Genomic DNA, 17,381 nt, shown 5'->3' with positions numbered 1-17,381 from the left:
AATGGCATATTTGTTAACCAAGAAGTAACTTTTTAAAATCCTTAACCAAATTATGATAGATTTGAAAACAATTGCATTGCAGTTTGAACTGGGAAAAATATGCGTTCAAAATGAAGACACATTTGTAGTCCAAAGGAAAGTGATTACACTACTGCAGATGTTTTGGCCCATTTCAAGTTTGATCACATTGTTTAAGATTATTGCCAGTTTTTAGAGCTGATTTAAATGAGAACATGGAAAAGGCCTGTCTAATGGGCATCGGCAAATCATTCTTACAAAGCGTACACTTTTTTTTTTGCTAAGAAATCGATCACCTGACATGACAGAATGAGTGGGCTTAGGGGTGTATCAGCTTAGAGATATAAGGTGAGGCAAGACCATTTAGAGGTTTAAAAACAAATAAGATTAAACTATTCTAAAATGAACGGGCAACCAATGAAGCAAAGCTAACACAGGGGAAATGTGGTTATATTTGTGAGTAGCAGTTAACATGCGTGCTGCAGCATTTTGCACCATTTGCAAACAGGTAATAGACCTGCTACTCCCCACATACAGTGCATTACAGTAATCTAACAAAGTGGTCACAAAAGCATGGATTACCATTTCAAACTGTTGTTTTGGTTTATATTGGTTTATTTTTGCTAGTTGTCTGAATTTAAAAAAGCTGGATTTAAGTACCTTTCTAATCTGGGGTGCATTTTAGAAAGACTATCGTTAGCCAACTAAGGTTGCAAGTTGCGTCGCTACAAACATAGTTTATTGATTTACCGTTTCCCAAATCCATTTTTCCAACAAACATTCGCAAACTGCGTTGCAAACTTGTACGCTTGCAACTACACCTCTCGAGCTGTAGTCAGAAGGGTAGTTCATGGTTGTGTTCTATTTCCAGTTATCCCCCATGCCCTGTTCCTTTCGAACATTCCAACATTTAAACTTGAAATGATAAAAAAAAAAACATAACAGTAGATGACTTTAGGTATAGATGACTCTTAAGGGTGTCACACACCAGAAGCGCCTCTATCTATCTGGGTTTACACACTGGCGCCGCAAGTCGGCGGCTGTCCGTGGTGCCCAGCCATGACTCAGGTCACTGTTTATACTTCTGCTGTGCCACAGAGCATCATCTGAATAGTTTCGTGCGATACTTTTAACTGTCATGTGTTTCAACGCCGTGTCACAGCGCCAAACGGCACATCAAGCAGCCATAGCTCATGACGAAAGCTAGGTGACCTATTATTTAAAAGTGGAATTTACGTTATATATATATATATATATATATATATATATATATATATATATATATATATATATATATATATATATATAGTTAATGGTTTTCATTTCATTCATTCATCCATTTTCTTTTTGGCTAAGTCCCTTTATTAATCTGGGGTCACCACAGCGGAATGAACCGCCAACTTATTCAGCATATGTTATTTATTAAGAAATGTATCTGTATGTGACATGGGCCTGTTGGTTAAACCATTTCTGCTGTGATTTGAGTGTGTCAGATTGTAAAAGTAGACTTTAACATTAAATAAAATAATAAATAAACAAGATCTTACTTAATAATAATATTAATAATAATAATAATAAATAATTACTATTTAGTAGGATTTTTTCATTTTTTTTTATAAATTGTCTACTGTAAATTACAACCATTAAAGATTTATGTGATTTATATATAAGATTAAAATACTTGTTAGCTAAGTGGTTTGATGTTTTAGAATAGAATATGGAATATTCTTAATAATATTTGTAAAATAAACATATATAGGTCCTATATGTGTAGTTTACATATATTTCAATTAATACGGAGAACGAGTGCATGTTTTGACCAAAACTAATATTGTTTTTTTTAAATGTATGTGCATGTAAAAACAATATAATTTGCACAAAAAAATATGTTTTTTTTTTTTTAAAGAAGTAGTTACTTCACCCCATTTAGAGCATCATTATGGGCGTTTTAAGTGACAATTTGCTAGGCCCCAGCCCCCTGTTTGAAATCTACTCCAGAGAAGTTTTCATAGTTCAAAAACAAAGTCACTTGCCGATTTTAATATTTAAAAGCCAGCTTACATGTTCTCTGAGTCGTTCCTGGTGGCCCATGATGACAGAGGCATGATGAGGATACTTCTGTTTCAGATGCTCGAGAAAGGCCTCTTTCTTGTGGTCCATGTTGTAAGACTGCAGGACGATCACGTCTCCGGCAGTGCGAGGTCCTCCTACTGTGTGTCTCCGAGGGACGGTGCGAGGGGACCAGGACTCTGGCTGCTCGCTCTCATCCGCACTGCTTTGTTTTCTGCTCTGGCTCTCCACATCCTCATGGGAGCACGGCCTCTGGTTGCTTTTCACTGGCGCTTTGATTAAAGACATAAGAAAATATACAAAGGAATACAGATTAGATAGGGACACTCGGTGGGCGGCTGCACTTGGCTCAAGACCTGCAATTAATTAGTGTGATAAGCAACACAGTCAAGGCAATGACCGGCTTAGAGTCAGACAGCTGCTGGCCAAGAGAGCAATTACTGAGCAAAGCTACAAACAGGCCATTTGTTTCCCATAAACAGCTTGCACCTTGCCAAAAGAGGTCTCCGAGCACTCAGTGTGATGGCTCATTATTAGCCCAGGCTGAATGCATGGCATTGAGGCCCTCCAGTGGGGGAGTCAGACCACTGCGCAGATCCAGGGTCACTGCAGGCTCAGAGTCAGAAGGCACTCAACAGTTGGAAATTCAGATTTCATTTGTAATACACTCTTTTTGGAAGTATTACTACAATTATTAAAGGCACATGTAAGCTTTTTGTGTTCATGGTTATTTATAGTGACTTATGCCGAGTTCAGACTACATGATTTTAGCCCCGATTTTGACTCGCCGACAGGTTTTGAATAATCGCCGACAAATGCCTGAAATCACAGGCAAATCGGTGCTCGTGCACGTGAGTGACAATCACACAGTATGAACTATCAAAGACACGATCTGAGAGAATCGCTGATGAGTCGCCGATGCCTGTGAGATATTTGGCGTGCTAAATATCTGGAGCCGTCTGCGATTCAAATCATGCTGTGTGAAATGAGTTTTAACTGAAAATAACATTGACGATCGCCTACAGCCAATGAGAGAGCAGCATTCCCTTGTGTGTGTGTGTACCTGCAGGCCAGCAGGAGGTTGAGGGAGAAGTTAAAAGCGCTTGTTTTTTGGTTTATTTTGGACCCAAGAAATGGAGGAAATAGTAAAGGTTTGACAGGAGCAATGTGTCTGTTTGACTTTTCATACAGAATGTTAAAAAAGAAAGTTGAGGAGAAATTGCTAATTCCCTTCAAACCCAGGTGAGCAAATATGTGCATTTTCTACCCCATTAAAGGCTTCTTTCTCATTATGTAGTTAATAACAAAAGATATACTACATGTTTTTGGCTGTGAGATGTAGTTTGGACCAAGTTGTCTGCGATTCTTCCTATTGTAAAGTCATGCAATGTGAAAGCACCTGTCACCGATCCATCCTGCAGTGTAAATAAAGCAGCGACAAAACGCTAGCCCAGATAGTCATGCAGTGTGAAAACATCTGTGACATGAGTACTTTGAAAATCAGGCAGTCTGAACTGGGTATTAGGAATCATATGATTGGTGCATTATGATTAGCTAATAAGGGACCGGCTGTGGTCAATCATAAGCATGTGATCCTCTCGAATATAGTTTCGAAATAAACTTCACGTATTGTGCTATACAAATAAACTTGAATTGTATTGAATACTCATCATTACTCTTGAGAACCTTTAGAGGGGAAACTTTTTCTCATACTTTGAATAGTATTTAGAACAGATGAAGTACTTTTACTCTACGTGCACCACATTTTTAGGAATTAATGTTTTTTTTTTTTTCTTGAGTATAATTTTCAGTACTCTTTCCTCCACTGGTTAGTATAAACTGAATAAAAAAGGTAATTTAAAATATAAATAAATACTATTCTTTATAGGAATTATTTCAAAATAACTGCTCACATGGGCAGAATTAGTTTGCAGATACACACTTGACTATTTAATTTCATGTACTAATATGGATGTGTATCAAAGACCAACTAAAGTAAAAGCATTTGAGCTAATTAACTAATAGTCTGCCAAGATGTAGTTAGTGGAGATGATTATTATTTTTTCCTTTTACAATAAGACAGTTTCACTGATTCAACCTGATATATTCCATTGTTCATACATGTTATTTAGGGAGTGAGAAATGGCACAAGTGCATGAAGACAGGCTTGCACTGACTCCCAAAAAACATCAGCATGACTATAAACAACCATTCCTTAATAAGCAGACCATTCCCACGACCTTAAGTATTACATTTTCTATAACGGTGAATGTGCCAACAGGTTTACTATAAAGAATTATTGCCTCATTAATGGCTATGATGGACACATTCCATCATGGAAAGATAATGAGAGACGAGCAGTAATCCCACTTCTCATAGTAGCCATTCTACAGTCTCATGCTTCTCGTTAGGGAAGGATGATAATGAGAACATCTAAGAACCTTTCATCGGGAGATATTGTATGGTATGTGAAGCAAATTACTCATCCTTTACAGCGCCGCTGTCCTCCCTGTGTGGATAAGCTTTACTGAAAAACATGATTGGAAAAGAAGAGGAACTTCTGAATACATAGTAGTTAGAATATACTGTCAGTTCTGTGATGAATAAAATCACTGACTATTTGTGATTTGATCTGGGCTTCATGTTGGACTTTCTACAGACTGGACTGTACATGACTTTTGTAGCGCTTAGGCCAGTGATAATCCTGTTGTTTACTACAGCTCTACCTTTATTTTGTAAAGCTGTTAAGAAGACTACAACTCTTCCTGGCCCTCTGACTGAACCTTGTTTCGATCTTCATTTTTGTCATCAGAAGAAGTTTGGATTCCTTTCCACTATTGACTTGAGTTTGCTTAGTTTGGGTCCAAAACAAACTTTAAGGGGTTGTTCACACAAAAATGAACATTCTGTCATAATTTATTCATCCTGAAAGACTTACACTACAACTTGATGCCACTGAAATGGATGATTGGCACTTGAACATGTATAATTGTGAATGAATTGAAATGAATCAAGCTTAATTACAGTATGACAATATTATCTTGTATCAGTTTTAGGTTTGCCTTATTTTTAAAGTTTGTTTAATTGATTAATCAAAAACATTCATGGGCAGCATGGTGGTGCAGAGGGTAGCACTCTCGCCTCACAGCAGGAAGGTTACTGGTTCGAGCCTCGGCTGGGTCAGTTGGCCTTTCTGTGCTGAGTTTGCATGTTCTCCATGTGTTCATGTGGTTTTCCTCCTGGTACTCCAGTTTCACCCACAACTCCAAAAACATGTGGTATAGGTGATTTGGTAGGCTAAATTATCCGTAGTGTATGTGTGTGAATTAGTGTGTATGAATATTTCCCTGTGATGGGTTGCAGCTCGAAGTGCATCCGCTGTGTAAAATATATGCTGGATAAGTTGGCGGTTCATTCCGAGATGGCGACCCCTGATTAATAAAGGGACTACGCTGAAAAGAAAATGAATGGATAAATGAAAACATTCATAAGGAAGTCAAAAATCTATATGAATTGGGCAGATTAATTGAAGTCTTCTGATTACTTTATAAGATGAAAGTATATATTTAGCCCTTTTTTCATGTGTGAATTGATGAACGATTAATACATTTAACTTTGATTACAAAATCTCAAGCATGCTTGCTTAATGTGTGAATTATAATAACAGACATTTGAGCTTCTGAAAGAACAAATGAGGTTTGTTATTCCGCATCAAGCAGGTATGAATTACAACATTCTTCAGAATATCTACTTTTGCGTCCAACAGTAGAAAGAAACTCAAAAATCTTTTGGATCAACTTAATGGTGAGTAAATTTTCATTTTAGTGTGAACTAACCCTTTAACACGTGTCATTGCAGTGAAAATCACTTTAGCAGTTAAAACCCTTTAACTCTCCAATGACTTTTCCTGACCAGAGCCATTCTCAACCCATTGCTTACTTTGATAAAAAAAAGACATTATAAAAGATTTGTTTCCACAAAAAGACATTGTGAAAGAAAAATCACACTGTCAACAAGACCGAAGAGGGTCAGACCAATGAAGATGAAACCGTTTCCAAGTTTGCATGCCTTTGCACTTATCCCCTCCCATAAAATATATAGCATGAGCGAATATAAATCAATTCTCCATTTTGGTGCAGAAAGTGTCACATATTGTGAATGAGGCATGTTGAGAAGGAGTGATAACTTACATCTGTACTAGAAGAAAAATTGAACATTTTTACAGGGCGCTTCCCAGCTCCGACAGGAAGAGAGATGTTCTCTCCATTTTCACCTCCCATTTGATAGAGAGGGGAAAAAAAGATGCCTGGTGTGTGATCAACATCAGGCATCTGGACGGCCCCGAGAGGAAGGCCACGGTTAATGCTGCTGAATGGTCATAGATAACTGATGATGGCCAGCTGCTCCTGCAGTGATTCTGTTTAAATGGCTAATTGTTGCAGGACTAAACAAACATTCATACTCCTCTAGAAGCTATCACACACACAGATAGCTATTCTAATGATGTTGCAGTTATTCTGAGAAATGTGGAGGATGTAATGCACATGCCTTCATTATTGTTTTGCAAACTGTTTGCGGTGTAAGTTAGGATTAAGAATTTTCATGAAGCACTTTGTGTAATCTAAGAGGGTAATAAATAGTAATATAATGTTTTAAACATATATACACTTGTTCAAACATTTGAGGTAATATTCCTAAGAAGGCTCTCATGCTTACTAAGGCTGATTTATTTTATACAATAAATAAGTAGTAAGTAAGTATGTAATGTGTATTTATATATGGCCATGCACCCAAAGTGCTTCACAATAGAGGTCTGCACGGGACAAATTTTTTTAGTGTCACTCCTGCAAGGTTTTATTCTGCACCCAACTGCTCCCGCCGTATATATTCAGCCTTTGTTTACCCGCTGACCGCCCTGCCCTATTTTCTACCCGATCAGACCCGATCGTTTCCTCTAAATTTAGATCTGGTTTCCAAAATCTCACTTTTAAAATAGATCACTACCAAAAGAAAGACATAACGGATGAAACTGTAAAGGATGCTAAATGTCAGTTTTGTTTGTGATGAGACATGAGTGCTGCCTTAAACGTGAAGTTCCAGTCTTCTGACTGCTAAAGGGTAAAACTTTGAGGTATTATCCCATTGTGCAAAGGTTTTTCATTTGAGTGTATAATGCATCAAAAAGAATCCCATACATCAGACTTGCCTGATGTGGGTTTCATTACAGTAAACTGACTGTTTTCTAATGCAAGCTAAAAAACAGAGCATCTTCACTTTGCTCTCCCATGTTGATAAAGCCAGCTCTGCTGAGGGCCATTATGCAGATGATGCGGACACAGACTGTGTGAAAAAAAGCACTGGTCATGCGTTCATCATAAGTAACACAGTCATGAGCACTGACTGTACTGGTGCCCGATAAGAATGAGAAAACCATAAATATGCTGTCATGAAATATTGTCGGGACTCGGGAGCGCTTTATTGTTGGACCACCCGCTTCCGTTCAAAATACACTAGTTACCGAACGCTGCTGTGTTTTATTAGAAAATGTATTCCCGGGCTGCAAAAGAATCTGGTCGAGTCTGCAACACCCATGGTATAGCCATGGAAATGCAGACCTCTACTTCACAATCATGAGAGAGGGGTCTCTCACCACCACCACCAGTGTGCAGTATCCACTTGGATGATGTGACGGCAGCCACAGGACAATGATGCCAGTGCGCTCACCACATACCAGCTAAACTGTAGGTGGAGTAGAGACAGTGATAGAGCCATTTTGTTGGATTTGAATGATTGGGAGGCCATGATCAGTAAGTGCAGATGGAGGGAATTTGGCCAGAATACGGGGTTACACCTTTACTCTTTACGATAAGTGCCATGGGATTTTTAATGACCACAGAGAGTCAGGATCTCATCCAAAAGATGGTGCTCACTGACAGTATAGTGTCCCCTTCACTGTACTGGGGCATTGGGACTCACACAGACTGCAGGCACCGCCTGCTGGCCTCACTAACACTGCTTCCAACAGCAACCTAGTGTTCCCATGTGGCCATGCAGGTACTGACCAGGCTCAGTCCTGCTTAGTGCTTTAGTGAGTAACCGATCTTGGGCTACAGGGTGATATGGCTGTGGTATGAAATAAGTCATAAAATAATAATTATAAATAATTATCATAAATAGTCATACAACAGTTTCCTGTTATATTATAAAATGTAATGTAATCATGTGGATATATTTATTTAATTTGCCCGGTCACATGATCCTCAGATATATTTTTAAATATAAAGGCTTTAATATATATTATTTAAACTTTATTTATTTGGCTTTATTTATACCATTTTAAGATAAATTATTATTTTGAGTACATATGTATAGTTTTATAACAGAGAGCTGTTTTAGTTATAATATACATTAGGCTTTTTGCTGTTTTTGTTCATCCTTCAATTTAGTCGATTAATCATCTACATTATATCTTTATTGTCTTTTAATTACCTTGGATGAACAAAATATGAACTATAACATTATCTCCAGTGGACTTGCAAAGCCCTCTGGGTAACTTTAAGTTTGCATCCCATTTCTTCCAGTGTAAAACTCTTGCCTTAATGGTCTTTTAATGTTATCCAGTTCCAAGCGTATGGATTAGAAAAAAAAAATGAAACCTTTCTCTATCCTTTCACTTCCTCAAGTAAAACAGGCAACTACTAGAGAAAATCCAGGCATTGTCTGTCATTTTCCAAGCCTGTAATGGAGAGGAAATCCTCTTTCCACTCACATGTGTTGCTAATGCACATGAGACTGGATGACAAACCTGTATCTCCAAAACTGAAGCATTGTGGTGTGGATGTGCTGAAGCTCAGGCGTACTGGTTAGCATTAGCCATTTATCAACACATTTCAAAGTCTCACTCTGATGTTACTGTAAATCTGAAGGTTTACATTAAACACTAAATCACATTAAGTCACTTGCAAAACTTCAAACAGGACTTCCGGTGTGGATGTTTTCAAGAGGATGAAGGATTTGGAGGCCTGTTGCCATGAGTATTTGCTTTACACTGAAATATAAATACATTTGAATTCCTCTCCCTTTTTACATGAACACTTGATGATTATGACCTTGGACCAAAAAAAAATATATATTTTAACATTGCATGGCTAAATAAAGTTTCAGTTGATGTATACTTGTTGATGTATACTTATATATTGTTATGATAGGGCAATATCTACGTGGCTAAGATATGGCTATCTGAAAATCTGGAAGTTGAAGGGTTGAACAAAAATCAAAATAAATTCCCCTTTAAAGTTGTCTGAATGCACATTAATAACTAAATGTTTAGCTTTGATATATTTAAAATAGGACATTTACAAAGTATCTTAATGAAACATGCATTTTACTTAATCCTTTTATGAGTTTGGACATTTTGACTACTTAAAAGTATGCAGCATACAATTGGTTTTGTGGTCCAAGGACATAATAGGTATAGTAATCACATGCCATGTAGACACTGTTTTTTTGTTTGAGTTTTTTTCTGAGAATAATCAGTCATAAATACATATAAGTCATAAAAAAGGTCACAGATATAGTGAAAAAAGATGCAGAGGAAAAAGTATTTAATGTACATGTACAGTATGAAACAATGTTACAATGCTACAACATGTTGACTGATGTAATAAGGAAAAATAAATGTACACTCAATACAAAATAGGTAAGGAGTGTTTTGATACACTGTTATAAATATCTGTTAATTAAACATATTTTGTGATTCACAAGTGTTTCTGTTTATTTAATGTTGTGAATTGCATTATGGGAGTTTTATATCTGCTCTGTCCACTTTTGATGTTAAAAATTTAACTCGACAGTTTAACAAAATGCATTTACATTTAATTGACATTTTATATAATATACACAGACAACTAAGCCTGTAAAATAGCAGAAAATATACTGGCAGCTTATTACCAGGTTTTTGTACTGTAATTTACAACACCAACCCAGACAATGAATCACTTTAAACTATTTAAAATGACAATAAATTCACCTTTAAAACATTTCAAGGTGGCACAATGGGTAGCACAATTGCCTCACCGCAAGAAGGTCACTCGTTTGAGCCCCGGCTGGATCGTTTGGCATTTCTGTGTGGACTTTGCACATTCGCACCGTTTTCGTGTGGGTTTCCTCCGGGTGCTCCGGTTTCCCCCACATTTCAAAGACATGCGCTAGGTGAATTGGGTAAGCTAAATTGTCTGCATTGTAATGAGTGAGAATGGGTGTGTATGGGTGTATCCCAGTGATGGGTTGCAGCTAGAAGGGCATCCGCTGCATACAACATATGCTGGATAAGTTGGCGGTTCATTCTGCTGTGGCGACCTCAGATTGATAAAGGGACTACATCAAAAAGAAATCACACTGAACTGAGCTAAACTGAACTGTACTCAACTTAAACACTAAAAACTGAACTACACTGTTCCAGTTACTATGACCATTTATGTGAAGCTGCTTTGACACAATCTACATTGTAAAAGCGCTATACAAATAAAGCTGAATTGAATTGAATTGAAAAAAAGAAAATGAATGAATAAAAAACACAATAAACCACAAAATACAGGAAACTGTCAATTACAGATATTTTTAGTGTATGAATGGATGACCGGAGACACTGACTCACAGTTTTGGCTGTTGACAATTTAGCTTTGCATGGAAATAAATTACATTTAAATAAGTATATCAAAAGACTGTATATGTAAGTACAGTGTATCAAGCTATGATATCTCACAATGATTTAATTTTGTTGTATTTTTGATAAAAGAATGCAACCTCGGATAGCATAAGGGATTTATTTCATAACATAAACATAAAAAAACTACAGACTCCATCTTTAGACAACATAAAACGATTCAGCAAAAGGTTGTAAAGTATTTCTGTAGTTAGACTACAGATTTAGCACTATATCCACAGTGAAACATTGATATTTTTCAGGCAAGCTCCCTTGTTTTAGCACTCAGAGGAAAGATTTTTTAATATGTGAGAACAAAATTCTCCTAACTACTTCTAACCGGCACTGCAAACATCTTAATCATGGAAGTTACAGTAGCTGGCTTGGTTCTAGTATTTTGTGTTTGCCATGGCTGAAATGTTCTGGCTGCAGCAAGTGATTAGTATTCAGTGTAGTGTCTTTGCTTGAGAAAGCATTATGTAAAACTGAATAGTCATAAAATGTGGGACTTTTTAATGACTTGCTCAATCGGTTTTCACTACCGTGCTTGCATTATAGGTGTTGCCGTCTGTGCTAACCATGATAAGCAGCTTTGCATGCTTACCACTCCTGTCAGGTTATGGGAGAATTGCTTTATCTTTTAAATCCTGAACCACAGTATGTTTGGCAGTCGTTTATATTCCAGCAATACATTTTGTGTAGGGGCATTTTGTGAATGAAATAAAACCAATACATCAATCATTTTAGTCAACAGACTTTAGTGTGTTACCCTCACCTGTACAAAGTACAAAGTGCAAACCGCTTTGAAAAGGACTAATCTAATCTCTAAAATCAAGAATTTGATCATTTGAGTAAATCCAGTATGTCTTTGATGCTGTTTTATCAAGTGTTTATTAAAACTGATAGCTTTCAGACTAAATACTTTGAAATGACCGTTTTTTATTTGTGAAAGGGGGACAAGTAGATATGTAAATCGTAAATAGCTTGATACATATTTGATTATGTTGAGCATGGCCTCTAAAAGGCAGTGGCTATTAATTTAATATGGTAGCAGTCTGTAATGTGAGTGTTTTACTTGGCCATCTTGGAGCTTCACACAACAAGAGAAACATACCTCCTCTGTAAAGCTTATTCCATGACCAAGCAATTGTTTTTGTAGTCTCTAGCAACTATTTAAACCACACTGTTCAAACAGGGAGAACTAGGCAGAACTTTTAGCAAACCAAAAAAAAAAAAAAAAAAAAACCTTAAGAAAACTCAACTTCAGGCTGTTCAGGGAGATTTTTGTCTTCAAAAGGAGTCTGTCAACAGCCAGTGCCCCTTGCAGAGAACTGTTCATATCACAGCAGTTTTAATTTGAAATATTAAAATGATATACAGTTAAGGTCAGAATTATTAGCCCCATGTTTATTTCCCCCCCCCAATTTCTGTTTAAATGAGAGAAGATTTTTCTAAACACAAATCTAAACATAATAGTTTTAATAACTCATTTCTAATAACTGATTTTTTTTAATCTTTGCCATGAGGACAGTAAATAATATTTAACTAGATTTTTTTTCAAGATACTTCTATACAGCTTAAATTGACATTGATTGGCTTAACTAGGTTTATTAGGTTAACTAGGCAGGTTAGGGTAATTAGGCAAGTTTTTGTATAGCAATGGTTTGTTCTGTAGACTATTGAAAAAAATACCTAAAAATAGGATGGCTAATAATATTGTCCCTAAAATGGTGTTTTAAAAAAATAATAACTGCTTTTATTCTAGCCAAAATAAAACAAATAAGACTTTCTCCAGAAGGAAAAAATATTATCAGACATACTGTGAAAATTTCCATGCTCCATATTCTTTTTATTATTATTTATTTAATTACTTATTATTTTTTTATTTTTAAAATTATTAGGCTATTTCAACAATCAATAAAACATTCATTCACTTTTATAATACCAGAAAACAGACAAATTTTGTGATAATTCCTTACAGGACTAGATTCACAAAGTGGTAGGCTATGGTCCATTTGTGTGATGAAATTTATAGTCTAACAAGCACAAGCATATTTTGTTGGAATAGCACTCTTACTAACCACAAGAGGGAGCTGTAAGAGAAAGTTGCATGGTGTTGCTTTAACACAAACAATTTGCACAGGGTAGCCATAATGGGTTTTTTGCAGAACTGGGGTTTGGGCTGGAGCTAGAAACTTCAACATTCATTTAGCTGTTGAAGCATAAAATCGAGACGAAAAGCTGTTCACAGCCGTGCATGCACCTGACAGGTTCTGCAGGCTAGCACAGAAACGCCATTGGAAAAACTGGAGTAAAATGAATTGAAATATTTTAAAGTAATGATGAGTAAAATGGAATTTAATGCAGTGCTTCTTGTACAATCTGAGACCCACTTTACAGCTTATATCATTTAGGCAGTGAAGATAAAAGTCCTTTTGCATGTTTCTGCATATACCCTATTGGCTAATGGAAGATCTGACAAGTCTCTGTTTCAGCCTTCAGATGGGGTCAGAAATAGTTATTTATAACATGAAAGCATGGATATATTTCAACCCAGACTCATTAAAGATATGTGCCCAGGGCTACCTTTATGAGAACCGGAAAATAAGTACCAGAGGCTACGTTTGCTTGCAGTTTTTGTTTTCAAAAAATCCACTAGAGGCTGCTGTATACATTTTTGACAATCTAAAATATGTTACTGGAGCACATTTTCACATAAATGCTATTTTTTGTAGATCTACCAGAGGCCACTGTGTGCATTTCTGCCGATCTTAATGTCCTCCTCACCTGCGTCAGTGGAGAAGCCAGTCAGCTTGTTGTCATGCATAACATATCAGCTCCTCCAGGTTAAGACTTCCTTAAACCCATTTCAAAAGTAAACTAGTCAACGTGTTTCACATGCTTTAAACCTATTATCACCCTGTTTTTTTATTTTTTATTTTTTATATATTTTTTTAGTTTTACCAGGTTTTTGGAACCGTCCTATGCCAGACTTGAACTCTGATCTGCCTCTGAAGTATGACGTTGTACATAGTAAGCTGCCAAATGAATCAGTCACACTGGAAAAGGTGTCCACACAGAGGTAAGCATTGCTTACTGCCCCATAATGTTTGTTTCACACACAAAATTTAGGCATTATGTAGCTCGGGGCACATAATTCACAGTTCTCAAAAATGTAACACTGGGCACATATTCTCAATGAGCCTGTCTTGATATATTTTCTTGGGTCCTTATATGTGCATCATTAAATGTCAGAGTTACCCTGATAGCTGCATTCAACAGAGCAACAAACCTGCATTGTCACAAACCTCAGATAATCTTAAACTGGTTTCTTGAACATGTTATTAAGTTCACTGTTCTAGAATGACCTCACATTCACCAGATCTCAGACAAATTAAGAACATTTGGGATGTGCTGGAATTGGAGATTCACACTATCGATATTGAATGTTTCCAGCACCATGTTGAATGTTTGTCACAAAAAAGCAGAGCAGAATGCAAAAGTCGGTCCATCCTTGTATTTGCAAGGTGCATCTATTATTTGTGCGTTATATTTATATATTTTATGAAACAGTATATATTACTGATACTTAAACAAATATATACCGAATACATACAGTCAAGCCTGAAATCATTCGCACTCCAGGGCATATGCCCTCCTTTCCTGCTGTTCTATGAGTTAAGCATGTAGGAATCTTCCATTAATTTGCCACTGTGTGCAGCAGATCTGGACACAACACACTCAGGAAATATAACCCTTGCACAGTCTTTTTCATTTACTCGTCCTTGACTGTTTTTCCTGCCCCCATATATTTCACACAGACTAACAATAAAACCAAACTAGTGTGAAAGTGTGGCCAAACCACTAAACTTTTCTGTGCTGACAAGTTACATAGCTTCAGCTGCAGCCCACCCACTGATACATGTAATAAATCTTATTTAATACAAACCTTATTAATAAATATTGAACTAAATATATTTTAAACACACATTTATTTTAAATAGCTCACAGTTGTAGACCTTAGTACCATCAAAATCATTTTTATTTGCATAATCTTTAATTAATTATAATTCTTTATTAAGAATTATTTTTGTTATTAAAATAAAATATTATTTATCAGTCAATTCATTTTCTTTTTATATCTCAAAACCGTCGTATGGTGTGACTGTCTCAAGCGCAGTTACAACTTTTATAAATGAAAAAAAAAAAATTAAATCATTAATAAATACCTAAGGCCTATTTTAATAAGTGGCTATTTTAGTAAATGACAGTGTCAAGAAAAGTTACTTTAGAAAGTAATGCATTACAATATTGAGGAACTCCCTAAAAAAGTAACTAGTTGCATTACTTTTTATAGTAAGTAATTTATTATGTTACTTTTGAGTTACTTTTTCATGACTTTTTATACCTGGCTGAGACAACACACTGTATAACCTACAAATACTGTTTTTTGAATAATGTTATCTGAGAACTTCCTGACCCCAGAGCTATACATGCCATACAGTAAACAGATTATTGAATGTTTAAAGCAATGTCTTTGCTACTTTTGTACTAATTTTCTTAAGTAAAATCACTATCTATGTGATTTTAATGAACACATTTTCGACTGGGTGATTCATCGTAAATACTTTAAATTTAACTCAGCAATTTATTTTTTAAAGCTAAATAATTCAACTAAAAAGTAATTTGTGTTACTTTTTCCAAAAAAATTACTCAAATACTATTACTTATTTTTTAAAACTAACGCATCACTTTCCTCATTATTTAGAGAAGTAATATTATTACGTGACCTGTAATGCATTACCCCCAACACTGGTAAATGGCAATTTTTTTATATATATAAAACATAACTTGATACAATTTATCACAGAAAGCGTCTCCTCTGGTGTGACACTATATGCTTATTTTAGTTCTCTAATTCCACAGAAAACTTTATTTAGGTAAAGGACCCCATTCATTAAGATCCAGCTGATAAATTGATAAAGTCCAACAAGACGAGTCTTGGAGTAAGAAAACCATAACTTCATATAAAGAAATAGCACTATAAGAATATATGTGTTCAACAATGAAGATCACTCTCATGATATTTCTATTGTTAAGGGTAATTTTATTCATTTTCTTTCTCGCCTTTTCCCTTTATTAATCTGGGGTGCCAAAGCGGAATGAACCACATGTCTGTAGACACCTGGAGGAAACCCACACGAACACAGGGAGAACATGCACAACTCCACTCATAAATGCCAACTGACCCAGGTGAGGCTTGAACCAGCGACCTTCTTGCTGTAAGGCAGGGGTGTCCAAACTTAGTCCTGGAGGGCCGGTGTGCTAGATAGTTTAGCTCCAACCCTAATCAAACACACCTGAACCAGCTAATCAAGCTTACTAGACATACTAGAAACTTCCTTGGAGTTGTGTTGAAACAAGGTGGAGCTAAACTTAGAAGGACACTGGCGCTCCAGGACCGAGTTTGTACATCCCTGCTGTAAGACAACAGCGCTACCCACTGCGCCACCACACTGCTTAAGGGTAATTTTTCTCTCTAATGTTTGGTGTCACACCAAAGAACATATTAAAGGTACAATTCAGTAAAAATGTAACCACAAAATACTGTAAAAGAATTGACTGACACACATGACTTCAAACTTCATAAATATAACTATTTCTTTTTTCAAAAATGGCGTTAGGAAAAAAAAAAAAAAAAAAAAAATATATATATATATATATATGTATATATAATGCCTATTTTTAAACTGTGCTTTCTTTGATAGACTGTGATTAACATTTCATCAGAGTGATTCCAACAATATTGCTATTTTGTGGCGTTGCTTTGACTGTTCTTATATAGGATTAGAACAATTATTAAATATTTAGTTCAAGTTGTTGTTCTTTGTGTGAACGAGCCTTTAATCCTGTTCCTGTTTAATTATTAATACAGCCCTATGAGGGGAAATGTGCTGTAAACTTTATGCCAACGCAGTTTTCGTAAACAGGATAAATGACAACGGGACAAAAGCCTCTTAGCTGATATTACACAGCAACATGGCATTGATGACTTCAGACTGTTCCTGCAAGCGTGCTCTTTTACCGCTCCACTGCTGTACTGAGGAGACTGCAGAGCTCATTTTTAAATAAGTTATATAGAGTTCCATCCAAACTCAGAACAAATTGCAGTCTTGTTCTCCGTCAGCATGATTCATGAGGCAGCTTGCATTAGATTGTCAAAGGAGTGTAAATATACTGGTACGTGTGCTTCAGCTGAGGTTAGCCAGTGCTGTGGAGAATGACAGAATGTATGTGGACATGTGCACAGAGAGAGCTCATTAGAGTATATCGCACACAGAATGCTTGAGCAATGTGAGCAGGACTGGAGAATCTACACATGTGATGCGCTGGATGAAATTTTTTGACTGATTATTGCTTCGCTGCTATAAGCAGGCCTTCATCCGGATGATAGAGTCCATTATCAGTAACGCCTCTGGATAAAGGATGCTAGGCTACACCAAAAGTGACTCGCAAGAAGCTTCCTCTGTGAAAAATTAAAACATGAAGCAGTTCTGTGGATTTGATGCTGAATTTGCATTCAATTGCT

At 36.3% G+C, this 17,381-nt stretch overlaps 1 protein-coding gene across 27 annotated transcripts in view; it reads right to left on the bottom strand.

Annotated features, from left to right (window-relative positions):
• si:ch211-207d6.2 overlaps window positions 1-17,381 on the bottom strand; it is a 100,879-nt gene that overhangs the window by 50,929 nt on the left and 32,569 nt on the right. For all 27 annotated transcript variants that reach the window (XM_068214038.1, XM_068214043.1, XM_068214044.1 and 24 more), the window contains exon 2: window positions 2,080-2,360. In XM_068214038.1, the coding sequence (XP_068070139.1) occupies window positions 2,080-2,360 (281 nt within the window). The remainder of the gene's footprint in view (window positions 1-2,079; window positions 2,361-17,381) is intronic.

Source organism: Danio rerio, chromosome 2 (genome assembly GCF_049306965.1).
Source record: "Danio rerio strain Tuebingen ecotype United States chromosome 2, GRCz12tu, whole genome shotgun sequence".
Classification (NCBI taxonomy): domain Eukaryota; kingdom Metazoa; phylum Chordata; class Actinopteri; order Cypriniformes; family Danionidae; genus Danio; species Danio rerio.
This window is presented reverse-complemented; position numbering and strand designations above follow the sequence as displayed.